Here is a 27,709-nt window from a genome sequence, read left to right as displayed (position 1 = left end):
TTTTTTTTCAAGACAGAGTTTCTCTGTATAGCCCTGGCTGTCCTGGAACTCACTTTGTAGACTAGGCTGGCCTTGAACTCAGAAATTCGCCTGCCTCTGCCTCCCCAGTGCTGGCATTAAGGGTGTGCGCCACCACACCCGGCTTTATCACTAATTTCTATGCTAAAATTGTATACAAAGTTGCTTAAATATGTCCAAACCCAACATTAGGTATAAGTGTCTTAGGCATATAGTTCGTTAGCAATTATGATTCAAATCTAAATGTTAAATGCAAGCTATTTAAATTAAGTTAATCAAATAATTAATTTAATAATATTAATATGATAATAAACAAATTAAATAAATATTAAATATTAAATTCCAGCTATTTAAATGGCAGCATGAATTTACTATGATACTCCAGGCTGTTTCACTAAACTCAAATCACCTGCAGGGTCATGCATGGGTCTGGAGTTGGGCTACTTTAGAGCAGGTTCTTTTGATCTGGACAAGATATTATCACAGTCAGAGAAATGACACAATCATAAACTTTTCTCTAGGTTGGCAAGATGGTTCAGTGGTTAAGAGCACTGCCTGCTCATCCAGAGGTCCTGAGATCAGTTCCCAGCACCCACAGGTGGCTCACAAGCATCTGTAATGGGAGTCGATTCTCTTTCTGATGCTTTCTTCTGTCATGTAGGCATACATGCAAATAGAGTGCTCATAACATAAATAAATCTTAAAAAGGAGAGAGAGAAAACCTCTCTGGTTTGGTAGAGGACATTTTAATCTCAAAGCTGGGCGTGGAGGGGGCGAGGCAGGAGGATCTCTGAGCTCAAGGCCAGCCTGGTGTATTCAGCAAGTAATAGCACATCCAGGACCACACAGAGACCCTGTCTCAAGAAAACCAAACCAAACCAAACCAAACCAAACCAAACCAAACCAAACCAAACCAAACCAAACCAATCCTTCCTGTCCTTTCCATCCCTCCCATTCTTTCTCCAGCCCACTTCCTTCCCCTTTCTTTTTCTGGGACAGAGTTTCACTAAGAAGCTCAAAAACAGTCATTGGCCCAAGTTCCTGACTGCTGGGAATACAAGCATGCACCATCCACTGGATTTATTATGATTTCTTTGTTGTTGTTGTTGTTTTTGGTTTTTTGGTTTTCTGAGACACAGTTTCTCTGTGTAGCCTTGGCTGTTCTGGAACTCACTTTGTAGACCAGGCTGGCTTCAAACTCAGAAATTCGCCTGCCTCTGCCTCCCAAGTGCTGGGATTAAAGGTGTGTGCCACTACTGCCCAGCGCTGTAATTTCTAAGATCATAATTTTAAATGCAAAAAAAATATAGAAAAAGTATTAAGTTGTGAAGCCTAATAAAAGTTCTCTTTTCAATGGAAAATTATAAAAAAATCAAAATAAGAACACAGTAAAAGCCCCAAACTTTGTGTGGGGAAAGATAAAATACTGTATAAAATATCTGGTGTTTGATTTAGGTCCCCAGGACAAGGGGCTGAGGCACATATTTTACATATCAAAGCAGACCTGGCCTCCAGGGTCTCCCAGCATCCCTGTCCCCAATCCTGAACTTAGCAGCCCAAGAGCTGGGCTGCCTTTCCTCCTGAGGCTTTTAGCTATATAATCTGGACATTTTGGATTCTCCTTCTTCTTCCCCTTTTCCTTCTCAAAAGACACGCTTTGTCGTCCCCCCCCCCCCCCCTCTCTCTTCTCATGACAACTTCTCTGTCCTCCTTCTTTGGGGCAATGAACTCATCCACCAGAGAGCAGCCGGAGAGCAGTTCCCCAATAAACCTGCCTTCGTATGTATGTATGTATATGTACATGTATACACACACACAAATCTGGTTTGAATCGACTCATTTTACTGGTAGAGAAATAACTTATCAGCTGGCACAATTAACACTCTGAATCTCTTTACCCAAACTCTAATGTCACTTACTCTATGAAGTATTTTCCAATGATTTTTCTTTTGTTTAAATTTATATGATTCTACACATGACAAACAGCTTAAAGCAAGAATTTTTCTTAGACTAAAAAAATAAAATTGAGGCTGGAGAGATGGCTCAGCGGTTAAGAGCATTGACTGTTCTTCCAGAGGTCCTGAGTTCAACTCCCAGCAACCATATTGTGGCTTACAACCATCGGTAATGGGATCTGATGTTCTCTTCTGGTGTGTCTGATGACAGCTACAGCATACTCATATACAATAAATAATTAAAACAAACAAACAAACAAATAAAGCTCTGTCGGCAGAGCAGGAAGTGGGCTCATACTTGTAATCTCAGAATTTGGAGGCTGAGACAGGAGGATGTCACAAGCTTGAGGCTAGCCTGTGCTATATAGTGAGTGAGTTCTAGACCAGCCTGGGCTACAAGTGTCTTAATAAGTCAGCAAGGAAACAAAACAAAAAAACAAAAAAAACCCAAAAATTCCTGTTGGTTTTTGCAATGCATTTTATTGGCCCTAAAGCTCATTTAGGGGATACACAGACACACAACACGTCTGATCAGCCACTAATATGCTTTTGTTCCCTTTAATTTTTGTACTTAAAAGCCAGTTCACTTTTTCTCCGTGTTCAATATCGAGCTTTGGCAGAATCTTTGCATGCCCCTCATCCTCGGCTCCCGGGGCTCTGGAGTTTCCACCCTGCGTGGGGCACGCTGCCCTCTTTGCTTTCTTCCTGTGGATGTGCCTCGCAGGGCTCTTCTGCAGCTTCTCCATCTTACCGCTCACATCCCACAACCTGATCCTCCCATCATTCCCTCCAGTAAGCAACAGACTGGACTCGGGCAGAAAGCAGACCTGGGATACCCCCAAAGTGTGACCCTTAAATCCCAGTTCTCGCTCACATTTGACTCCCATCACCCTGAAGATGCGCACCTTACCATCCTCTGCACCACAGCTAAAAATATTGCCGCACGACGCTACAGAGACAGAGTGGGCTAGCGCAGGGTTTAGGAGCCGACCAGGGGTCTGGGGGCCTTCCGTTTCCTCTGTTTCATCCTCCTGTAAATTTGTAATCCAGACAGGACGGGCTTTTTGAAGACTCCACAGCATTACCTTTAACAAGGTGAAATTACAGTCACACAGTGTTCTAGACACACCGCTCAACTACAGGGCTTCCCTAACAAAATACGACACAGTTCCCGCAACACTTTAAATCGTCAGAAGCTGCTACGACATGCCAGGGTAACGTTACTGACACTAGAATGCAGATGCAGAGGTAAAATTGACAGGCTGGATCCTAAAACTTTAATTGGACAGACTCCATGAAAATTCAATGGTTGGGCTGAGGATATAGCTTAGTGGCACAAGCACATATTTGCCACCTATAAAACCATGGGTGCAACCCCCAACATCACTCCTTAATTAAAGAAAGAAAGAAAGGAAGAAAGACAAGCCAACCAGCACTGCAACATATGCCTATATGCGCGCTCTCTCTCTCTCACTCTCTCTCTCTCTTACTCACTCATTTTTTGAGACAGAGTTTCTTTGTAGCACTGGCTGTCCTGGAATTCTCTTTGAAGACCAAGCTGGCCTCAAAGATCTACCTGCCTCTGTCTCCCAAGTGCTGGCATTAAAGATGTGCACCACTACCATCACTACACTACCACCCCCACCAGGCATGGAAGGCAGATATCTATGCATTCAAGATCAGCTTGGTCTACATAGCCAGATCCAGACCATCCAATGCTACACAGTGAGCCCTTATCTCAAAAAACAAAACAAAAAACCAACCCCTCCACAAACCAACCAAACAAACAAACAAAAAAACCAAATACAACAACAGAAATCTTTTAAAAAATATTTCATATTTGACTTGCCAAAGAAATTCTTGGTTTGTTTCAAACCAGGTCTCACTAGGTAAAGCAAGCTAGCTTTGAACTTATGGTAACCCTTCTGCCTGTTTGTTCAGTGTTAGGACCAGAAGCATGTACCACCATGCCTAGCTTAGACTCTTTCTTCTTTATCTGGGGCCAGGGAATACCAGTGGAGTGGGGGTGTTTTTCCTTTCCTTAAGATTTATTTATCTTTATTCTATGAGTACAGTGCTGCTGTCTTCAGACACACCAGAAGAGGGCACTGCATCCCATTACAGATGGCTGTGAGCCATCATGTTGTTGTGGAAATCGAACTCAGGACCTCTGGAAGAACAGTCAGTTCTTTTTCATGGCTGAGCCATCTCTCCAGACTTGTTTGTTTGTTTGTTTGTTTTTTGAGACAGGGTTTCTCTGTGCAGTCCTGGCTGTCCTGGAACTCGCTCTGTAGACCAGGCTGGCCTCGAACTCAGAAATCCACCTGCCTCTGCCTCCCGAGTGCTGGGATTAAAGGCGCGGCCACTACTGCCCGGCTTCCAGACTCCTTTTAATGTATCAGAAATCTTTGTATGCGCACACGTGTGTATGTGGGGTATATGTATAGTTGTACAACCCAGCAAACCCAGATTTTGGGAAGCAGAGGCAGGAATTCAAGCACATTTTCTGAAATACAGTGAAACTTTCCAGGAAATAAAAACACCCCGCCTCTCTACCAAATGCTGGAGAACACTCTCTAGCAGCTACATGCTCCTAGAGGGTTTCACACAGAAGTGGAGGTAAAATGCCAAATTCTGCAAGTCTATTTTTTTAAAATGATTTTTTTTTTTTTTTGGTTTTTTGAGACAGGGTTTCTCTGTATAGCCCTGGCTGTCCTGGAACTCACTTTGTAGACCAGGCTGGCCTTGAATTCAGAAATCCACCTGCCTCTGCCTCCCGAGTGCTGGGATTAAAGGTGCGCCACCACGCCCGCTTTAAAAAGATTGTTTTTTGAGGCAAGGTCTTACTATATAGACCAGACTGGTTTTGAATTTAGAGATGTGCCTGCCTCTGATTCCAAATGCTGAGATGGCATGTACAACCATGCCATAAAGCTTCATTTCAGTTTCACTTGTGCGTGAGTGAGTGTGTGTACGTGTACCAGTGCCTAGGGAGTCCAGAAGAGAAGAGGGCATTACATCTCTGTAGCTGGAGTTAGGTAGTTGTGAGCTACCTGACACGGGTGCTGGGAACCCAATTCAGGTCCTTTGCAACTCTCCCTCCCTTTAGCTCCTGTCTATTCCCAATCTTTAGGGTTTTTTTGTTTTTGTTTTGTTTTTGTTTTTGTTTTTTCGAGACAGGGTTTCTCTGTATAGTCCTGGCTGTCCTGGAACTCACTTTGTAGACCAGGCTGGCCTCGAACTCAGAAATCCGCCTGCCTCTGCCTCCTGAGTGCTGGGATTATAGGCGTGCGCCACCGCGTCAGGCCCGGTTTGTATATTCTTGCACCAGTGAGTGGCACCATTTGGAGGTGTAGCCTTGTTGGAATAGGAGTGACCTGGTTGGAGTAGGTGTGTCACTGTGGGTGTGGGCTTAATACTCTCACCCTAGGTGCCTGGAAGTCAGTCTTCCACTAGCAGCCTTTGGATGAAAATGTAGAACTCTCAGCTCTGCCTGCACCATGCCTGCCTGGTTACTGCCATGCCCTCACCTTGATGATAATGGACTGAACCTATGAACCTGTAAGCCAGTCCCAATTAAATGTTGTTTTTATAAGACTTGCCTTAGTCATGGTGTCTGTTCACAGCAGTAAAACCCTAAGACAGAATAGATATTGGTTCTACTGCCATGCCCTTCAACCTTATAGATAATACTGATTTGTTTTAGTAGTATGTGGCTGTTTTTTAGATAGGATCTTTCTATTATATAGCTCTGGCTGTCATCCTGTAACTTGCTATGTAGCTCTTGCTGGCCTTGAACTCACAGAGAGCTGCCTGCTTCTGCCTCCCAGAAGCTGTGATTAAAGGAGTCTGACACCACTTCAAGTATAGATAATACCTTGAATACCTCACTTAACAGAAAAAATCAGTAGAACAGAAAAAGTTAAGAGAAAAATGTTAGTAGAGAGTAGAAAACACCTGATCAATAATCTGATCCAGGGGTGGGGGATACAGTCTAGTGGTACAGTGCATGTTTAGTAGCATGTACAGGTCCTAAGCTCAATTCCTATAATTGCCAAGGAAACCAAACCAAACACATACTTGATTTTCTTAGCAAATTCTGCTCAGAAATTACCCAAATGCTCTTTGCAAAAACATCACCTTCGGGCTGGTGAGATGGCTCAGTGGGTAAGAGCATCCGACTGCTCTTTCAAAGGTCCGGAGTTCAAATCCCAGCAACCACATGGTGGCTCACAACCATCCGTAAGGAGATCTGACTCATCCGTAACGAGATGTGACTCCCTCTTCTGGAGTGTCTGAAGACAACTACAGTGTACTTACATATAATAAATAAATAAATCTAAAAAAAACCAAAAAAACCAAAAAAACCCATCACCTGCATATCCAGGCCGCATGACACCAGGCTCTGAGGCCTCTGAGGTCGAAAAGCCACAGAGGAACAGATGTTGGAATGTCTCTTCAGGGATCTGGTAACTTTCTTCTTTTCCAAGTCCAGGATTTTAATTGCCCCAGAGTCATCAGCCGAAGCCAGCAGACTTTCAGTTTCATTTAATGAAAGACAGTTGATTTCTTCCTCATTCACATGGAAGTGGTCCAGGGACCCTTTAAGAGACCTGACATCTAGTACACTGATGGTTTCTCCATGGGAGGCATAGAGCTTGGTGGGGCAGGAGGCAGAAAACAAGACACTGGTAACATCATCAGCCCCTTCCAACTGCATGTGTCCTAACGGGGTCCCATCTTCACCCCAAGCCACAAGGTCTCCACCCTCTCCTCCTGAAGCCACCAGCCCGTCTTTATTTGCATTCAGGCAAAGGATTGAAGAAGAATGTCCACCAGACCACTTGACTGCCATGATGGCCTTTGAAATGCTGTGAAGAGGGAGAAAACCTGTATCAGATTTTGTACAGGAACTCGATACTATGAGACCAATATAATTACCAACGATTCAACAGTTTTTAAAGATAACTGAAAAATTCAACAACACCCTGCCCTCTCCTCTCAAAAGACATTTAAAGATTAAATCCACAAAACTCTAGGTAAATAGAAGACTGCTTCTCTAGTACACATTCACAGGAGACCCAAATACATGCTGACTAGCAGGCATAAACTTTCTCAGGTTTTCTTCCTAATCTTATCCTTGTTTTTGGTTTTGTTTGTTGCTGTTATTTTAAAGGGATCAACTTGATTTTAAAGGTCCTTTTGGCTAACTTTCTACCCTAAATAAAGCATGAGACGTTAGGTAATGATAGATTGTATAGTTAAAAGGACTATGCAGATACCATTCAGTTCCAGTAATTTTTTCCATAATGGGTCTAGTAGTAAGTCTTTTTTTTTTTTTTTTTTTGGTTTTTCGAGACAGGGTTTTTCTGTATAGCCCTGGCTCCCTGGCTGTCCTGGAACTCACTTTGTAGACCAGGCTGGCCTCGAACTCAGAAATCCGCCTGGCTCTGCCTCCTGAGTGCTGGGATTAAAGGCGTGCGCCACCACGCCCGGCAGTAAGTCTTTTTTAAAAAAGATTTTAATATCTGAATGATGAGTACACTGTAGCTGTCTTCAGACACACCAGAAGAGGGCGTCAGATTTCGTTACAGATGGTTGTGAGCCACCATGTGGTTGCTGGGATTTAAACTTGGGACCTTCGGAAGAGCAGTCGGTGAAGCCCCTGCAGCCACGCTTTTTTTTTTTTTTTTTTTTTTTGGTTTTTCGAAACAGTAAATGCTCTTAACCACTGAGCCATCTCTCCAGCCCTAGTACTAAGTCTTATTGCATGACTCTTGTAAGAGCCAAGAACAGGATAATTCTACACATCAGAGAGGAGGGGGTGGATTAAATTTTCAGACTCTAAATGAATCACATGGATATTTATTGATCACTTGCATGTTCAGAAAAATAACTGAGAATTTTTTTTTTTTTTTTGGTTTTTCAAGACAGGGTTTCTCTGTATAGCCCTGGCTGTCCTGGAACTCATTCTGTAGACCAGGCTGGCCTTGAACTCAAAAAGCAGCCTGCCTCTGCCTCCCCAGTGCACCACCACTGCCCGGCTGAGTACTATCAATGAGTCTATTTTTAAAAAGTTCAGAAAGCCTCAAAAAAAGTATATACTCATTTGGGGCCACAGAGGTGGCTCAGTGCTTAGGAGAACTGGACGAGTTGCTATTCAGAGGATTGGCTTTGGTTCCCACTACCCACGTGCTAGCTCACAGCCAGCAAATAACTTCAGTCCCTGGAAATCCAGGGCTTTCTTTGGATCTCGGAGGGTACCAGGTATGCACATGGTTGTAGGGAGTGGTTCTGATGCTCTGATCGGGAATCCGAATGTGAACCCTGAAGGTCCTGTTCCCCTATTGGTTCTTGATCAATCAATAAAGATACTGTGCCCAATGAGCTGGGTGAAATAGGCAGGACTTCCAGTTTTTCCTAAGGCAGGCTAGTAGACTCAAGAAAGAAAAAAGATTCACTATGCTTTAGAGGAAGAAAGAGCCATTAGTCATAAGAGATCTAGGATGGAGTGGCCATTGACCACTTCCCAGATTGGGCCTGGGGTAGCAGGCAGGAGATTAGAGACCAACTGAGTGGAGGGCAGATTTAGGATGCTGAGCTGGGAGTGAAAAGAAGGGTGTGATGGCTGAGGAAGGCATAAAAGAGCCTGGTCATTGAGCTTAAGCACATCAAAGATAAGCTAATGTGTGTATGTGTGTTTTCCATCTCCAGATTTGAGAGAACCTGGGTGGGGCTAGTATCAGAGTCCGGGCAGGGTAGTAGGAACTACACACTACACATGGTACACATGCATACATGTGTATATAATAGAGTATTTACTCATACACGTCAAGTAAGTAACCAAAACATCCTTATTAGATAAAATAAATATTCAGTGAGGCTTTTTCTGTAGCTAGTCAACATTTATCATGCATAATATTTACCAGTGATCCACCTAAAGCCTTCAAAATTATTTGTTTACTTGGTCTACAAAAGACCTTCATCAAAAGTGTTAAACATGTGCACACCTGTAATACTAGCACTTGGGAGGCTGAGGCAGAAAGATTTCAAGTTCTGGGCTACTCTGGGCTACATATGAGACCCTCAGGGAAAAAAGGGGAGGGGATATCAAACAGAGTGCTATGGCAGAATGGGGGAAAGGTACTTAAATATGTGCTAAGTCAGAACAACTTAGAAACTCCTTGTTTGCAAGCCGCTGTTCTTGATTTTCTACACTGGGACCAAACAGCCTAGTATAAATGTGTTGATGCCAACATTACCTCCCTCGTCTACCAGGTCACTAAGCTTGTCTTTTCCTGTATAGTTGCCTAAAGGGTCAAACATGGAATTACTCATATCCTACTATGAATTAGTTTAATTAGATAATAGATTCATTTCCTCCAACTCCTAATGAGATCATGGAGTGCTTAAGAGCAAAGCAGTGTATGTATGCTAAGAGCATTTTTTAAAGGGTGGAATGCCACAGGCGACAGTTCTGAGCAGGTGGAATGGATAATTCCCGTGGGGGAAGGGCAAGGTGAGGTTCATGAAAAGCAGGTTCATAGCAAGAGAGTGACAAAGGCTATCTAGAATCCTACCTTGAAACTGTCCTGACTCTAGCTGGGTGATGACATGCCAATAAAAGTCATGGAAATAACCGGGGTAAAGACATAACAGAATGAAGCTAGGCAGTGGGGCATGCCTTTTAATCCTAGCTCTCAGGAGACAGAGGCAGGCGGATATCTGTGAGTTCAAGACCAGCCTGGTCTACATATCAAGGTCCAGGTTACTTAGGGTTACACAGAAAAATCCAGTCTTGAAAAACAAGCACCCCACCACCACCCCCAAAACCAGAGATCGCAGAATGATACCATTAGATATCTCAGAGACTTGTCTTAAGAGAGGCAAGATAAAGGATAAAGGATCTGATAACTGCATTATCTCTACCTTTATGATTGTTTTCAGTCATACCTTTATTCATGAATTTCTACTGTCTATGTGTACAAGCCTGGGGGATAGGGGAGCAAGCGAGTGTGAGCAGAAACTGTCTGAATCTGTCTTCTTGCCCAGTTTGGCCCCAGCCTCATGGCTCATGTGATCCTCTCACCTGAGGCTCCCAAGTAGCTGGAGCTATAGACTCTTTGTACCATGGTGCTTTGCCCATGCCTTTCAATCTAACCATTCTCTATAGTTCTTTACTTTCTTTTCAGAGCCACAGAATTTAAAGGAAATGTAACTGTCATTCAGACAAAATTTGGTTCAACATTCAGGAGCCATGAAGAGAGAGGCCATTATTATAATGTGTGAGTCAACACTCCTTCATAGCTTTGGACTAAAGTTAGTCCTGATGTGGAGAAACTAAGTAACAACCAAAACAACCAGAAGACTGTGGCATTAGCATGAACACAACAGACAAGAATTTGGGTTACTTGGTGCAAGACATCTTGAGGAAGGGATTAGCAAATCATAAGCATGTAATTATACCAGGGTAGGGAAGCAGCTGCTGTTCATTTGTTTTTACTAAAAACCAGGAAGTTAATTACACATAGGTGGATCTCAGGCAAGGTTTACTACATAAAAATTGCATGACACTGGACTTGACGCCTGAGTCTGTGAGCCCTATTATTATAATAATCACTTCATAGAGCTGCCTTGAGAATTATAAAAAAAAAAAAAAAGTCAGATTAAAAGATCTCATCAATGCCTGGCTCACACTGTAGTTCTTTTACTTTATTTTATGTGTATAGCATGTATGTTGTACAGCTCAGTCATTCCTGAAGCCAGAAGAGGGTTTGGCTCCCCTTGAACTTAAGCTACAACTCAGGTTAAGCCTTGAGCACCCATATGGGTGCTAGGAACGAACCTAGGTCCTCTACAAGAGCAGCAAGTGCTCTTAACTGCTCAGCCATCACTCCAGTCTCTATTATTCTTTTTCTAAATGCTCTTTAAAATAGCATAACTAAATAATGCTAGGTTCTTTTCCTCCCAGGAAATCATCTTTATGCATCCACCTTACCTCATTCTAGAGATTAACAAATTACCAAACAAAACAAAACCCAACAACAACACGTTTTTCTTAATCTTTTTACTATGAGATGGAACTGAACACACTATATTTTGTCCAAAAAGATTGTGACACTTAGTATTCAAATGACACTTTGAGATTACCTACACGTGTTTATTTAATCTCAAATATAATAAAACCTGCGTATTTACGAGGGTTGCTCAGGTTTAGCCACCTTACTTTGAGAATGGGTTCTGGTGAGTCCCCTACGGCTCTAGCCAGGAAAAGAAGATGTCAATTTCTCAAGGTAAAAAAATAAAATATAATAAAATGGATCTAACCTGACCACGACAAGAGGTCCTCAACTGCGCAAAGGGAAAGGAAATTGATCCAAGCGACCTGAAGGTGAAGGATCTAAGAATTGGCTAGCAAAAAAGGGAAGTGTTGTGAACAAAGTTGGAGAGGGAGCAGAAAGCAAGTGAGACGGGAAACTCCGTAGGAAGAGAGGCCAAGGAAAGCCGACTCAAGGCCATTAGAGGAAAAACAGAAAAAAAGCACTTGCGAACAGATCCGAACCCCGCTGGCCAACAGCCTCATACCTGGGCTTCCCGTTCCCGGTGGCGCTGAGCGATGACCTCACACGCAGCATCCAATCCCATCAAGCCTTAGGGAGCGAGGCGCCTCTGCCGAACAGTCACTTCCGGGCAGAGAGGCGCGGCGGGCGAGCTGGGCGTGCGCCTTTGCTTCTTGCCCTCAACTCGCATGGCGTATCCCGGGGCGCGTCGCGGGCAGGCCGGGCGAGGCGGGCGGTTCCGGCGCCCGCGCTGAGCGGCTCCGAGGGGCGGGAACCCGAGCGGCTCGCGCCATCTGCCCTCAGTGAGGCGGGGCGCGCAGCGGACGCCCCGGGGCAGGGGCGGGAGCGGTGGAGGCGCGAGCGGCTGGCGCTGAAAGGGACGGTGAGCGAGCCGCTCGCGGCTGTAGGCGAGGCTTGGCCTCCCGCGCCGAGACGGGGCGCAGCGGCAGCGGCGGCGGCCCTCGGGCCGGCTGGTGAGGCGATGGCGGCGCCGGGCCCGGGGGCTGGGGCAGCCTCGGGCGGCGCTAGTGGTGGCGGCGCCGGTGCCGGCGGCGGCGCCAGCGCGGGCTCGGGGTCCTCCGGGGTCGGCGGCCGGTTGCCCAGTCGGGTGTTGGAGTTGGTGTTCTCCTACCTGGAGCTGTCCGAGCTGCGGAGCTGCGCCCTGGTTTGCAAGCACTGGTACCGCTGCCTCCACGGCGACGAGAACAGCGAGGTGTGGCGGAGCCTGTGCGCCCGCAGCCTAGCAGAAGAGGCTCTGCGCACGGACATCCTCTGCAACCTGCCCAGCTACAAGGCCAAGGTGAGGGAATCCCGGGGCCACGTCGAAGCTCCGCTCCTCTCCCGCCCGCCGCTCTCGGGGTTTATCTTCAAAGCTTGAGTCAGAGGTTTCACCTCAGCATCCCGCCTTCCCACGGCTTCAGCCAGTCAGTACCACTCTCACCCCTCCTCTCCATAACGATCTTTTCTTTGGATTGAAGTTCTGCTTCGTAATCCACCTCACTTTTTAAAATATTAGGTGGTTTCCCATCATTGATTTTCAGCAGTCCTTCTACTTTCGACAGTCTTTGCTCTTAAAGACAGATCACCAGCCGATACTCATAAGCATATATTTTTTTCTGGCCTCCAAATAGACTTTAAGGCATTAGTTCGTCGATGTTGCTTTAAGATGGGTCTAGTTGCTGGGATCTTTTGCGTTCACCACCCCTTTTCCTAGCTCTGATTAATAAGCACATTATTTTCATTATTTTCACCCACGTTGTCTTAGGGCCACAATATTTCACGATTCCAAGTGATGATAAGAGTAGGCATCCTGCTAATTAACTTGTAAGAAAGAGACTTTAATATTACTTCCTCTCATTGGCACCGTATAACTCATCACACTGTCTTGTTCTGCTGTGATTGATAACTTTTTCGTAGTTCTACTCAGGTGATGGCTCTTCTGGCATCTAATATGTTGATTCCTGTTTTGCTGGTTTTGTTGTTGTTGTTGTTCTCGTTCTCACTTCTTGTGCTTTCATAACAAAATTAAAATTCTAACAAACAGGTCATGGCAAGACCAAGTATTCTCCAGCCCCAACAAACAAACAAAAGACCTTGGGTTAAGCTCAGGTAGATAGATGGTCGCTCTTCAGGATAGCAGTCATCAAAGGCATATGAAGCCCGTGTGATGGTGCATTCCTTTAATCCCTGCACTCCACAGGCAGGTGCGTCTCTGAGTTCAAGGCCAGCTTGGTCTGCCTAGTGAGTTCTAGGACCGCCAGGGCTGTATAAAATGAGAGATGATAAAGTGTGACCTGGAATGTTGTAAACATTTTTTTTAATGCTATATTGTCAGTGAGTATCAGTGAGTAAGTCATTTTTAAATGTGAAATAGATCCACTATTTCTTTTAATATACATGTATTATTGTAAATAGGTGTATACACTTATGTCTGTCTTTGGAGACAGGGTCTCACTGGGTAGTTCAGGTTGGTCTCCAACTTGCCAACTTTCTGTCTGTTCCTTCAGAGTGTGGGATTATAAGATGGGTCACAGCTACTGGTATATTCTTGTATATTAAAACAAGAGAAGGAACACTGCTGTTGAATATGTCAGCTATCAGATAGTCTTTCTGTTTTTCTGAGACAGGGTCACGATATTCAGCTCACAAGTTCTGAGTCTAAAAGTGCCACCACTCCTGGCCAAAAAAAAAAGTGCATTTTTGTATTTATTTTTGTATTTGATAAAAATACACGTGGGCGCACACACACACACACACACGTGAAGAATACCAGTGCCCACAGAGTCTAGAATAGAGTGCCAACTCCTGTAGCTGGGAGTTACAGATACATGTGACCCCCTGCAACATATAACCCCCCCCCCCAACACTGGGATTGAATTCTGGTACTCTGGAAAATCAGGGAGCACTCCTAACTGCAGCCTAAATTGATATTAGTTTTGTGTATTTCCAGAGAGATTTTAGTTTTAAGTCTCTTAACACCTCATTTAACTTTCTGCTATATGTACTGCAGCTACAAGGTAGGCTGGTACTTACCCTGGGTTCTTTTAGGGGACTATTTTGAAGATGGAAGATTAATTTAGGAGGACTCAGAAAGCTAGAAGTCTTTTTTTTTTTTTTTTTTGTTTTTTTTTTTTTTCAAGACAGGGTTTCTCTGTGTAGTCCTGGCTGTCCTGGAACTCACTCTATAGACCAGGCTGGCCTCAAACTCAGAAATCCGCCTGCCTCTGCCTCCCAAGTGCTGGGATTAAAAGCGTGCACCACCACCGCTCAGCTAAGAATGCAAAATCTTACCAACACTTTGCCTTAGGGGGATTACAGAGTAGTGGAGTGCGTGTGTGTTTGTTTGTGTGTGTGCCTGCCTGCGTGCCCGTGTTTCTTTTTGTTTTTGTTTTTGTTTTGTTTGTTTGTTTGTTTTTAGTACTGAGGATTGAATACATGCTAGCTACGCCCCCAGCCTGGAGGAACATCTATGAATCTGATCACTGCAGTTGTAAAACTGTATCTGGTAGATATTATGAATGAGAGCTGCATGCTATTCTGAGAGTCAGTGGTGGAGGCTTTAACTAGGTACGGAGGTCAGGACGAGACTCTCTCATAAGACACAGCACGTAAGCTCAGTGACCCCTCAAAGTGCTCCTCCAAGAGGAGCAAGAAGAGCCTCTGAGGAGGGAGTCTGGCTTGTGTGAGAAACAAGAAGACTGTCAGCAGCTGCAGAGCGTACAGGCCATGCTGGTTTGAGTAAGGTGAAAGGACTGGGACATGCACACTCCAGTGAAGCCTTTCCAGTTGGAAGCCAGGACAAAGGCTATGGGGAGTAGTGGCACGGTCAGTTTGTGGGTTAGTTTCGCTCCACTATGGAGAACAGGTTGGAGTTTGATTTTAGAAATGTGGTCGATCCATTAGAGAGTATGTAGTGAAGGAGATGGAGAAAAATGGACAAGCTTAGGGAACAGAAGCTGCAGAATTTGATGACCGTTCCTCCTATTGCCTTTAGATATGGCACTAGGATTTTAGGTCATCATAAATTAAAATTGATTTTTTTCACTCAGAGAATATTAAGATACTGGGATTATCTATGTATTCTCTGAAATTTGCGGGATCAAACAGTTTTGGGGGTTTTTGTTTTAAAGACTCTGTAGAATTTGGCAGTAGTTTTGAACTAGAACTGAGGAAGAAGGAGGAGCTAAGGATGACTTGTAGATAGTATTTGGCTTACATAATCTAAGTATCACTTGAGGGAGAGTTTGAAGGAAAATGACAGCAAGTTCACTTGTGGAAGAGCAGAATTCATAGTGCTTTTGAGATATTCACCATATTTCAGATAGGCAGCTTCTGGTAGCCAAGGATTAGAGGCAGTCTAGGCTCAAGATAGGAATTTCTAGTTGGATTGAATGAAGGGAAATACGATTGCAAAGGTGTCCGGGAACTAGCTATATTATGGAAGAAGGCCTTTTGAAAGTCTTTGATATATTCTTTGGGCTTTATTCTGCAATTGGAAAAACCATACAAGTTTGAACAGAAGAACAGTGAAGTAAAACTGTGCTTTAAAAAGATTAGGCCATGAGATACAGAGGGCACATAGAGGAAAGACACGACTGGAGTTGCTGTCCCAGAGAACAACTTCACATAGGTGACTGCTGACATCCAGTGGGATTAGGGAAGGTGGATGCAGCAGAACTCCCAAGGAGTCTGGGCAACCAAAGGCTGAGGGTAAAAAGTGTCTGGTTGATTCATTTTGTTCTCTTCCTTCCCATCCCTACCTTTTATCTCCTCCTTCCATGCTGTGGCAAAGCCTGATCTATGCTTAGCACTCACTCTGCCATTGAGCGACATAATTTTTTTTTAGATTTTATTTATTTATCTCATATATATGATGAGTCACTGTAGCTGTCCTCAGACACAGCAGAAGAGGGCATCAGATCCCATTACAGATGGTTGTGAGCCACCATGTGGCTGCTGGGAATTGAACTCATGACCTTTGGAAGAGCAGTCACTGCTTTTAACCACTGAGCCATCTCTCCAGCTCCTGAATTTTTTTTTTTTATAACTCAACTTTACTTATTTCCAAGTAGCACTTATCCCAGATATTTTATATCTAATTATACCCTAACTTTCAGACTTATATCCTGAGCTAAGCTTTTTGTTTGTTTGTTTGTTTGTTTTTAGAAGCAGAATTTCAGTTTGTTGAGAAAGGGTGGGTACTCTGGAGAGTGAGGGTGGGCCAGGTAGCTGAGGGGAAAGTGTGTGCTGGGCTAGGTCTTCATGCTGTTGAAATAAAAAATCTAGGTTCTTCAGAAATAAACTATGATGTAGCCCTGGCTGTCCTGGAACTTGCTCCATAAGCCAGAATAACCTCGAACTCAAAGACCCAACGTTCTTTGCCTCCTGAGTTCTGGGATTAAAGGTCCACTTGGCCTTTAAAATTTATTAATTGGGTATTTTTTTCATTTCATATGAATATTTCAGTATTTGTTCTAAAATCGATCCATAACATAATCATGATACTGTCATCTCTAAAATGAAACTGACAGTAATTTCTTAATACAAGTTGTCTTATAAATGTGAAATATTATAGTTTAATTTATAGTTTATTTAATCAGTATATGTTCCTTTGACAAGGAGTCTCTAAGTCTTGTAAGGCTTAGTATACAGTATATACAGTGTACAGATTGATTGCATCCGCCACCTCCTGCTCCTTCAGTTTATTGGTTACCATCTACGTACATTCCTTAATGTTTGCTCCGGTTGTTCTTTTCTCCTTCCTGTTCCTGTAGGTGCTACAGTGTAAAGAAAGCACTGACCAATTGAGATTACAGTAGATTTTTGTTTAGTTAGTTGGTTGGTTGGTTGATTAGCTGGTAGGTTTTTTTACAAAATACTTTTTAATAAAATCATGTGCTTAGAGGTGTGGTAGGAAACAAGATCCTTATACTTGTGTGTGATGATAGTGAATGGGAATTCAGGAGAGAGGAATGATGGGGAATGGGTGGTCCTGTCAAAGAATACCCTCATGGAGGTGGCAAGAGAAGGCAAGGAGAGGACGCAGCTAGGGCACCAGGAGCCGGGCAGGCAGGTCGGAAGGAAGTGCGGCAGCCTGCTCTGGAAGGCTCTGAAGCCAAGCAGAGCTAGCAGTTGCTGTAGTGCTGTGTGTAGAGCTATCAAAAGTCTTTAGCTGGCGCGAGAGTCAATGGAAATACTGTTTTAGAAAGCTCTGGAAAGAGTTTAATGTTAAGGACGGAGTTTGTAGACTTCTAGGGGTCAGAGGAAGGGGGTCACTATAAATGAATGTGGTAGAGTCAGTTCAGCAAAATAGGAAGCTGGAGTAGGAGGTTAAGGAAGAGGTTATCTCTGGGGCAAAGGGAAATGAGAGGAAAAAGCACCTGGAACTTTAAGAGTAGGAACAGGCAACGAGGAGATAGGAGTGTAACCATCCTGAGGACGCAGGTCTCTTCCTGTCATTCTCTTTCTCTTCTTTTTTATGATTTATTGATTTTATGTATGTGAGCACACTGTAGCTGTCTTCAGACACACCAGAAGAGACATCAGATTCCATTCCAGATGGTGTGAGCCACCATGTGGTTGCTGGGAATTGAACTCAGGAAGAGCAGTTGGTGCTCTCAACCACTGAGCCATCTCTCCAGGTCCCCTCTTCATGTCATTCTTTTGATTTAGAAAATACTTGTTTATGGATATTTTTCTGCCTTGTTTACTTTTATGATTGCCCACACCAACAGCATTGACTGCTCTTCCAGAGGTCCTGAGTTCAATTCCCAGCAACCACATGGTGACTGACAACCATCTGTAATGGGCTCTGATGCCCTCTTCTGGTGTGTCTGAAGACAGTAACAGTGTACTCACATACATAAAATAAATAAATCCCTTTTTTAAAAAAAACTTTTAATTAAAAAAATATATCAAAAGAATTTATGAAAAGCCAGCTAATCTATCCTCTTGATAGCTGCTCCTTTAAGTCCTCTGGTTGAATTTGTTTTATTTTATTTATTTCTTTTTTTCTTTTTCTTTTTTTTTTTTTTTTTCTTTTTGCAACAGAGTTTCTCTGTGTAGCCCTGGCTGTCCTAGAACTCACTCTGTAGACCAGGTTGGCCTGGAACTCAGAGATTTGCCTACCTTTGCTTGCCTCCAGGGATTAAAGTCATGCACCACCAGTGCCTGCCTTCTTCTGGTTGGTTGAGTGCTGTGTAGGGGATGTGGCTTGGAACAAAAAGAGTGGTGATGTCAGTGTGTGAGTAATACCTAGTGAGGAAACCAAGGAGCCGAGGGAGATTGTGGTCAGTAAAATCTTTGCTTCATTTTAGAACTGCTGTGACTAAGATCTTTATATAATATTTAATATAAAACACACACATATATTTTCCTCTTGCATATGCTGGGCCAGAACACTTCCAGTGAGCTCAGCCCTGACATAGCCCAGGCTGGCCTCAAACTTGGTATGTAACTATGGATAACCTTGAACTTCAGCTCCTCCTGCCTCTTCTTCCCCAGCAGTGATTACAGCATGTCCCACACGAGGCTATAATTCTTGTTTTTAATCACAGAATTGACAACGTGGAAACTGCATTACATAAAAGGAAAGAAAGTAGTGTGCTGAATTTCCATATGCTGTCCACACCAAGCTGTACCATTGACTTAGGACAGATCTGGCTTCATGCTTGCTCCATTCTGCCTCTAGCTGTTTCAAAGCAATTACCATTTATAGTTATTTTATGCATAAACATTTTAGTAATATCTGTAAAGTGCAATGATAGTTGCGTGTACATTTTGATGTTTTAAGTTTACTTGTAGAAGTTGTACTAAGTTCCTTCTTTTTTTGTTTTGTTTTGTTTTCTTTTTTTATTAGATATTTTCTTCATTTACATTTCAAATGTTATCATCATCTTTCCTAGTTTCCCCTCTGAAAATCTCCTATACCTACCTTCTACCCCCCACCCCACCCCCATTTCCTCTTTTTTTGGACAGGAACAAGTGTCCCTTGTTCATTGTAACCTGGCTTAAATGATCTAGATCTAGTAGTTAGGTATGTGGTACCATGCCTAGTGCTAGCTGGGAGGTTTTTTTTTTTTTTTTTTTTTTTTTTTTGGCTTTTCGAGACAGGGTTTCTCTGTGTAGCCCTGGCTGTCCTGGAGCTCACTCTGTAGACCAGGCTGGCCTCAAACTCAGAAATCCACCTGCCTCTGCCTCCCGAGTGCTGGGGTTAAAGGCATGCGCCACCACGCACGGCTGGGAGTTATTTTTGACAGGGTGTAATACCTAATGATAGTTTCCCATCCAGAAAATTTAGTTATTATTTGGAAATAGTGTTATTTAAAAGTTATAATCTTATTTGTTAACAGAAAGCCTCGGATTTTTTTTTGTTTTGTTTTGTTTTGTTTTGTTTTGTTTTGATTTGGGGCAGGGGAGAGAGAGGGGGTTTAGTTGCCAAATAGCTTGGGCTAGCCTTGAATTTTCAGCCCTGTTAGAGCATCACAGAGGGTCCTGAGATCTGAGATCAAGTGTGAGCCAGCACGTTAAACTTGCTGCATTTTAATATTTAGGAAAAGCAAATCAAGTTTCTTCTTCTTCTGTTGTGTTTCTTGTGTTTAGGTGCGTGCTTTCCAACATGCCTTCAGCACGAATGACTGCTCCAGGAACGTCTATATCAAGAAGAATGGCTTTACACTACATCGGAACCCCATCGCTCAGAGCACTGATGGTGCAAGGACCAAGATTGGTTTCAGTGAGGGCCGCCACGCCTGGGAAGTGTGGTGGGAGGGCCCTTTGGGCACGGTGGCAGTGATCGGGATTGCTACGAAACGGGCCCCCATGCAGTGCCAAGGTTATGTGGCCTTGCTGGGAAGTGACGACCAGAGCTGGGGCTGGAATCTGGTGGACAATAATCTACTGCATAACGGGGAAGTCAACGGCAGCTTCCCACAGTGCAACAACGCACCAAAGTATCAGGTGAGAAGGGCAGCTCCTCAGCATGGGCCATCTCACATCACACCTCAGCTTGTTTAAAGCATGCACGATTTAATGTTCGTGCCACTAGAGGCTTTTGTCTTTGTTTTGGCAATTTTTAAAATATACGATAGAATGTTACATGTCAGTATTTCTTAATACACATTTGAGCAATCCTCCTTTGCTCTGGAGAGGAGGTCGCCAAGCTTTCTCTGTACAGGCCAAAGAGTAAATATTTTGGGCTTTGCTGTTGACAAGTCTCAGAAACACTGTCAGCTCTGTTGGTGTAACATCACATCAGCTGTGGAGACTGAGTAAAGAAGCATGCTGTGCTGGAACAGACCTCATTAGGCCAGGGGGTACAGTTTATTGGTTCAAGTTCACGATGGCATGGATGGCATCCTTGCTGTGTCATGAAACATCCAGGGGTTTGGTTTGGTTTGGTTTTGCTGCTCACCTTATCACAACAAATGCGTGTATGTGCACATACATGAATACCACTCTGCTGCTTACGAAGCCGGATTCAGAGTCCTTGGAGGTAGTAGTGTTGTCTCCAGAGACAAGTTCAGGCAAGCGGCTACATTTTTTTTTTTTCATATCTTAACTTTGTTTTTAAACTTTATTTTATGGGTATTGATGTTTTGTCTGCATTTATGTCTATGCATGCCTGGTGCCCCAGAGGCTAGAAGAGGAACTGAGATCTCCTAGAATTGTAGTTAAGACATTATGTGAGTGCTGGGAATTGAACTTGGGTCCTCTACCTGAGCAGACAGTGTTATAACAGCTGAGCCACCTCTTCACCCCCTACTCTTCCATCTTAATGTCTTATACAAAATTTGACTCGAGAATCAAAATTTTGTCTTAAAGCCATATTATTGTAGATTCAGCAGAATGTAGAACAAAAATTAAATAAGATTACAAAACTTGGGCTCAGTGGTTAATTGATGCTTTTCCAGAGTTCAGCTCCTATCACCTACTTTGGGCAGCCCACAACTGCTTGTATCTCCAGCTCTAGGGGATAAGACTCTCTCTCTTTGGCCTCTAAGACCAAAGAACATACATTTGCAGATATACACATATACATACAAATTTTAAAAATATCTTTTTTGGGCTGCAGAGATGGCTCAGTGGTTAAGAGCACTGACTGCTCTTCCAGAAGTCCTGAATTCAGTTCCCAGCAACCACATGGTGGCCCATAACCATCTGTAATAGGATTTGATGCCCTCTCCTGGTGTGTCTGAAGACAGCTATAGTGTACTCATATACATAAAAAATAAATAAATATACCTTTAAAGAAGAGTGCAACTGTATCTTTAAAAAACAAAACAAAACAAAAATATCTTTTAAAAAAATGTCTCCCGCCAGGCATGGTGGTGCACGCCTTTAATCCCAGTACTCGGGAGGCAGAGGCAGGCGGATTTCTGAGTTCGAGGCCAGCCTGGTCTACAGAGTGAGTTCCAGGACAGCCAGGGCTACACAGAGAAACCCTGTCTTGAAAAATCAAAAAAAAAAAAAAAATATATATATATATATATATATACATACATACATACTAGTTGAGCTGATAATGGTGGCACATGCCTTTAATCCCAGTACTTGGGAGACACAGGCAGGTGGATCTCTGAGTTCAAGGCCAGTCTGGTCTACAAAGCAAGTTCTGGGACAGCCAGGGCTAACCAGAGAAGTCCTGTCTTGAAATACATACAAACTAGTTTTATTCTCTACGTGTTGTCTCTTTTGATAAGTGTTCCATATGTGCTTAAAAGCAACTTATATTCTGTTCTTAGATGGAATAGTCCAGATGACAGGATTTAAGTGGTCTATGTTGTTAGTATTTTGACTTATTCTTTCAGTGAGAAAAATACTTGTCTCCAACTATGCTCTCTAGCTTGTCTGTTTTTCTTTTTGTTCTATCAGTTTTTGCTTCATAGACTCAAGGGCTCAAGTTGTTTTCCATTATAAATGACCTTGGACTCTGCCATATTCCTGTGTTTGAGTCTGTATTGTCTGACTTTAATGTAGTCACTCCAACTTTTCATGGGCTACAATTACAGTGCATCCTCCAGCCTTTTGCTTTCGTCTATCCTGTTATTAAAATGGGACCCCTCAATAGCAGGTGGTTTAGTCTTTTTTATTTAACACCATTTTACAGTCTCTCTCTTGAGTTCATTTGCATATACTATAATTGTTAGACGACTTAATAGTGTCTTTGTGTCCTATAATTTATGATCCTTTTATTCCTCATCTGCAAGCCTTGTTTCTCTTGTTGTTTGGTTGGTTTTTTGTTTTTGTTTTTGAGGCAGGGCTCACTATGTATTCCTGGCTGGGCTGGAACTCACAGATACCCACCAGCCTCTGCTTCCCGAGTGCTGGAATTAAAGGTGTGCACCACGGTGTTTGGCACTTCCTCTTCTTTGATTGCATAGTTTCTATTGCTCTAGCTTTTATTTTACCATCTCAGTTTGCTGGTGATCCAGGCTGATGAGTTCTGGTTACTGTATGCTTTGGTTCCATTTGGTTTCTTTTTCTGTCTCCATGTCTCTTACTGAGATTTCTTGTTTATTTAATTCTTTGGACACATTTAGAATGTCTTAACTGCATTTCACAGTTACACACACACACACACACACACACACACACACACATTCATAGAGTAACTATAAATACTTTGAATTCTTTATCAAATTAAAAAGCCTAGGTCCGGGCTGGTGAGATGGCTCAGCGTTTAAGAGCGCCGACTGCTCTTCCAAAGGTCCTGAGTTCAAATCCCAGCAACCACATGGTGGCTGGCTCACAACCATCCATAACAAAATCTGATGCCCTCTTCTGGAGTGTCTGAAGACAGCTACAGTGTACTTACATATAATAAAAATAAATAAATAAATAAATAAATAAATATTTCTTAAAAAAAAAAAAACTTTAAAAAAAAAAAAAAAAGCCTAGGTCCAGGTAGCCTGTGCCTTTGGACCCCACCACTTTGAGAGTCACACTTTTCCTATTTTAGCCTAGTGATTTTTCTTTTTGAAGTAAAAGTAGGTTGTGTGGGTAAGATGTATTAACAACCCTGGCAGGCCTCCTTTTTCTAGAAACTGCCTTATTCTTTTGTCCATGCAGATTTTCTAGTAAGGGAAGAAAAGTATCTTGGGACTCGAGGCTGTAAACTTCCCGCCCCTGTGGTACGCAGCAGCAGCTTTTAGCTCTGCTCTTCTGCCTCTGCGCTCAGTCCACTTCCCGGGGAGCTTTTCATGTGTAGCATCTCTGTGCTCTCAAGTGGGCTTGGGTGGAGCTTGTGCTCTCGTCTCTTCTTTTGCTCCCTTCCACGGTATCTTCTTGTTCTGCCAGCCACTTTTTAAAAAATTAATTAATTTATTTATTTATTGAGACAGAGAAGCCCCATGTAACCCTGGCTGTCTTAGAACTCACTGTGTAGACAAAGGTAGCCTCAAACTCAGAGACCCACCTATCTCTGTCTCCAGAGAGCATTTTACCCACTGACACCCATACCGTGGAGACTTGTGCTTTCCAGTTCCTTTACTCTGAACACACGTGCTGTAGGTTCCAAGGTGACCCAAACTTGTGAATGTCAGCAGGATTAGTTGTGGCATCTTAATCTGCTTCAGAAGAAGGCTGACCCCTGAGACTGAGGATAGGACTCTAGGATAAGAAGCAGTGGTGCCTGGTAGATAGAGCTGAAGCATTGTTCTGTTTGCATCTGTTCGATAGGCATTGGAAAGAGTGGTTCAGTTGGGCAAAGAGTGGATAAAAGCCGATGTTGGTGGTCATTTGTGATAGGAAATAAATGAAGGAAAGTTACTGATAACAGCAGGAGTTACCATAATTAGGAAGTGTTAAATCTCAATTATAAATCTAGGACTTACTACTTTCCCTTCCCTGTGGAGACAGGAGCTCATGTAGCTTAGCTGGCCTTGCTCTCACTGTGTAGATGAACCTCCATCTTCCTCCTTCCACCTCCCACCCAGGCGCTGGGATCACTACTATGCACCATTCCCAGCTTGTGTGGTGCTTGGGGTTGAACCCGTAGCGTCATGCATGCTGGGCAAGCAGCCTGTCAGAGGAGGCCATGGCCAGTCCTACTTACCAGTCTTGAGCATACAATGCACCCTTTCTTTATGGATGCAAACTAGAAAGATGACCCAGTCTTGCTGCTTCAGTTTTTAAAATGGGAGAAAAGCTGGTTGTATTGAGTTTGCAGTTTAAACAGTCAGTGTTGCTGTTCATTTTTAAAGCCAGGCGCAGTAGCATAGGCACACACCTTTGATTCCAGCACACAGGATGCAGAGCAGGCAGATCTCTGAATTCAGGGCCATTCTGCCCTACAGAGTTGAGTTTCAGGATAGCCAAGGCTATACAGGCAAACCTGGTCTTGAAAAAAATCAAAAAGAAAAAAAAAAAGAGAGAAACAAAGTTAAAATATATGTGTATGGAGAATAATGTGTGTTCTTTCATCAAGAAGATACAGATTCTTTGTATGTTTTCCACTTCCTGATTTGTATCCTCTTTCTTTTTTTTTTTTGGTTTTTCGAGACAGGGTTTCTCTGTGTAGCCCGGGCTGTCCTGGAACTCACTTTGTAGACCAGGCTGGACTCGAACTCAGAAATCCGCCTGCCTCTGCCTCCCGAGTGCTGGGATTAAAGGCGTGCGCCACCACGCCCGGCTTTGTATCCTCTTTCTTCTAGCCATGCCTTTGCTGGATATCCTGCTAACCTTGTAATGTCTATTTGCAGATAGGAGAGAGAATCCGAGTCATCCTGGACATGGAGGATAAGACTTTAGCTTTTGAGCGTGGGTATGAGTTCCTGGGGGTTGCCTTTCGAGGACTTCCAAAAGCCTGCTTATACCCAGCTGTCTCTGCAGTATATGGCAACACAGAAGTGACTTTGGTTTATCTTGGAAAACCTCTGGATGGATGACAGTGGCTTTCCGGAAAGAAGAAGAGTGGAGAAGAGATCTACTTGTGGAAAGTAGAACCATGAAGTGATAGTATCATGTGTGCATGCCCAAGAAACATCCTGAAGACACATGAAGTTGAGAACTGGAGAAGCAGCTCCTCCATAGAATGATCATAGCGTTTCCTCTTTCCACTGGGCCAGAAAATCCTCAGGGTTGCAGTTGGTTGAGTGGGCAGTTGACATATGCATGTTGCCACAGCGTCTTCTCTAAGTTAGCAGTGTGTTACTTCCAGCTTAAAGGTGAGCGTGTAGAGATGCCATAGGAGGGAATCGCAAGGGTTTATGTAGTGTTGATGGAGAAGGCTCGGTTCCATCTTACAACTGCCTGTTCTTTCTCCAGTCCCTTTATTTCTAGCCAGCTTGACTTAGAAAGTATGAAACTGGCTGGGTTTTATTTAATATTTTTAATATATTGAGAAGCATGGTCTGCCTGGACTGCACTTCTCTAGCAATGAGAAATAAAATTGTGCAGCTATTTTAAAAGTTGTATATATAATGTGTGTAAAAACTGTAAAAAAAAGGGGGGGGACAAAGGCATTGCTTTGTTCTACTTCAATTTCTTAAAAATCACTACATGGTACAAAATTACAGTGACATTTGGGGATAGTAGGGTAACAGAGAAAAGGAGAGGAGACATGTTGTACTGGCTCATTTGATAGTGTTTTGGGCTTATAGTCCATGGCTATAACAGGATTATGATAAAGGTTCCTCAATGGTTAAAGACTGGGGAAGCAGATCTACTTAGCATTGTGCACATGCCAGCAAGGCTGACTCAGAGGTGATAGATAGGAACGTGCCTCTTGGCATCTGGCTTTAGATTTGGCCTTCTGAGAAAACTGGTCTCCACACAGAACAGTCTCAGCTGCTCTTACAGAACTCGGTGTGAGCGCTATTAGTATAAACCCTAGGAAAACACATGGTCAGCCATTCTCTTATTTCTTAACTTTATAATGCTGTAGCTGTTATGAAGAATTTTTAATTTCATATTGTTTACATTATACAACAATCGAAGCCTCAAAGTCTCCACTAGGGCTGTCATCAAATGTTTACTCACCCATCTGAGACAGTGCCAGCCTGAACCCAGGTTAGGAGTGTTGTTAGTCACCTAGGTGTTGCCCCCATGGGACTTAATGCTGAAACCTTCAGGTTGGCAGCGCCACAAAAGCTTCCTTGGAAAGAGTGACCTATTCTGACCCGTTACCTTCTCACTAATACTCGCTGGAGTGATTCAACACATGGGCTGAGGTGGTTGTTGATTTTTTTCCTTTTGTTAGAACAGAAACGTCTTTCTGTATAAAAGTATAATGAATATGGTTTAGATACATAAGAATTGATGAAGGCAAGTAAAATCTTTGTACTTTTTACATGATTGCTGTATGTATATTTTGTTTTAAATCTAATAAAATTAGGGACAGAGAGCAGCTTGCTGGGGTTCTTGGGGTGCTTGAGGATTGAATTGGTCCCCACTGCTATGAGACAGGAGGCTTGGCCACAGGACGGTCTGCAGGCCACAGGGCGGGTCTGCAGTCGCCTCCTGAAAGGGTTACAGGTATTTATTGTATATTTGCTATGTTGCTTGAAAAAGAGAAATTTGTTAAAGATTCTTTTTGATAATCTGTATCAAGAAGAAACCTTGTACAAAGTGGAATTATATGTTAAACGTATTAGGAAAGATAGCTGGCCCAGGAATTGTTTTGTTTTTCTTGTTTTTTTGTGGGTTTTTTGTTTGTTTTTCTGCTCTAGAATTTGGTGGCACTTAAAAATTGATTAAAGACCTGGGTAAGGATGAAGACTGACTAGTTAAAAGGTGCAGGTGGTCCTTACTTGCTGCATCTTCAGGGTGTTACAGTTCCTCAAGTTCTCATGAGTTTGACTCAGAACTTCTGTTTTTGTCTTGTTGGTAAATGTTCATTTGCAACAAGTTTTTGAAGGTGGTGACTGGAAAACAAAATCACGTGGTTATTCATTCCTCATTGAACCTAGAGTCGGATAATTGTCTAACAATTCAACACCAACCCACTCTTTCTGTGTCTTGTTTTGTTTTTGGTTTTTTAAAAGACTGGTTCTCACTATGTAGCTCAATCTATCCTTGAACTCACAGCGATCTTCCTGCGTCAACCTCCCCAAAACTGGGATTAGAGGGAATGCTACCATTCCCAGAACAACAAGCCATTTTAGCTCAACGATTTGAGTGTTCCTAGTCAGGACAGGCCTCTAGAGAACAGAGAACCTTCATTTATAGCCTGATCTATTTACTAGAAATCTTGTTAGTGAGATCAGTAGTGGCTGCCCAGATCATTAAGGCAAACTGCTGAGTGTTGAAGGAGGTCGTGCTCTTGGTGGTGCTTAAAGAGCACATGGAAGACACAGTTGTACCTGAGCTGAGTATGAATCACCTAAGTCAGTGCTGTTCAAACATGGCCGGATCTCAGAGTGGCTTAAAAATACTGTGGATGGGTCCGTATCCTGATTCTGGTGTCAGAACTGGGATATGTTCTGACCATAAGGATTTAAAAATGCCCTGGTTTCAGAATGCTACCAAAGGTTGAGAGCAGTTGTGCCGAATTTTACCTAGAGGTTCATCACCTATGAAGTAGGAAGTTCTTGCCCCCCTCACTGCCTCACGAGGATGTAGAGGGCGCAAGAGAGAACACTGGGAGTGGTGGTGGTATGGATGAACAATGCCGCAGAAGTGTAGCATCTGTCACATTCCAGCTGCAGCTGTGACCAGGGAAACATGTTGAATTTGTTG

At 43.2% G+C, this 27,709-nt stretch overlaps 2 protein-coding genes and 1 non-coding gene across 5 annotated transcripts; 2 read left to right on the top strand and 1 right to left on the bottom strand.

Moving 5' to 3' along the window:
- Positions 1-2,427: 2,427 nt before the first annotated feature.
- Positions 2,428-11,701, bottom strand: Wdr53 (WD repeat domain 53). 3 transcript variants are annotated; one of them, XM_021185112.3, is made up of 3 exons: positions 11,559-11,701; positions 6,349-6,844; positions 2,428-3,058 (listed from the first exon to the last, which is right to left on the bottom strand). In XM_021185112.3, exons 1-3 carry the CDS (start codon positions 11,606-11,608, stop codon positions 2,462-2,464), a joined length of 1,143 nt encoding a protein of 380 aa, XP_021040771.2. In that variant the 5' UTR covers positions 11,609-11,701; the 3' UTR covers positions 2,428-2,461. The 3 variants fall into 3 exon arrangements, with proteins under 3 accessions (XP_021040771.2, XP_085688196.1, XP_021040772.1); XM_085832070.1 differs by lacking the exon at positions 11,559-11,701 and adding an exon at positions 11,200-11,552; XM_021185113.2 differs by lacking the exon at positions 11,559-11,701 and adding an exon at positions 11,301-11,552.
- A 127-nt stretch (positions 11,702-11,828) lies between these two features.
- Fbxo45 (F-box protein 45) lies at positions 11,829-27,040 on the top strand. The gene is made up of 3 exons (XM_021184909.2): positions 11,829-12,332; positions 19,634-19,990; positions 24,733-27,040. The coding sequence occupies exons 1-3, from the start codon at positions 12,015-12,017 to the stop codon at positions 24,916-24,918; spliced, it is 861 nt and encodes a 286-aa protein (XP_021040568.1). The 5' UTR covers positions 11,829-12,014; the 3' UTR covers positions 24,919-27,040.
- Positions 14,999-15,141, top strand: LOC115029655 (small nucleolar RNA SNORA79). The gene has a single exon (XR_003835216.1). It is a non-coding gene; the product is annotated as a small nucleolar RNA SNORA79 (small nucleolar RNA).
- Positions 27,041-27,709: the final 669 nt, after the last annotated feature.

The sequence above is a fragment of the Mus caroli genome, unplaced genomic scaffold (assembly GCF_978045245.1).
Source record: "Mus caroli unplaced genomic scaffold, Mus_caroli_1 scaffold_17, whole genome shotgun sequence".
NCBI classification, from domain to species: Eukaryota; Metazoa; Chordata; class Mammalia; order Rodentia; family Muridae; genus Mus; species Mus caroli.
Note: the sequence above shows the minus strand (reverse complement) of the source record. Positions and strands in the feature narration are given on the sequence as shown.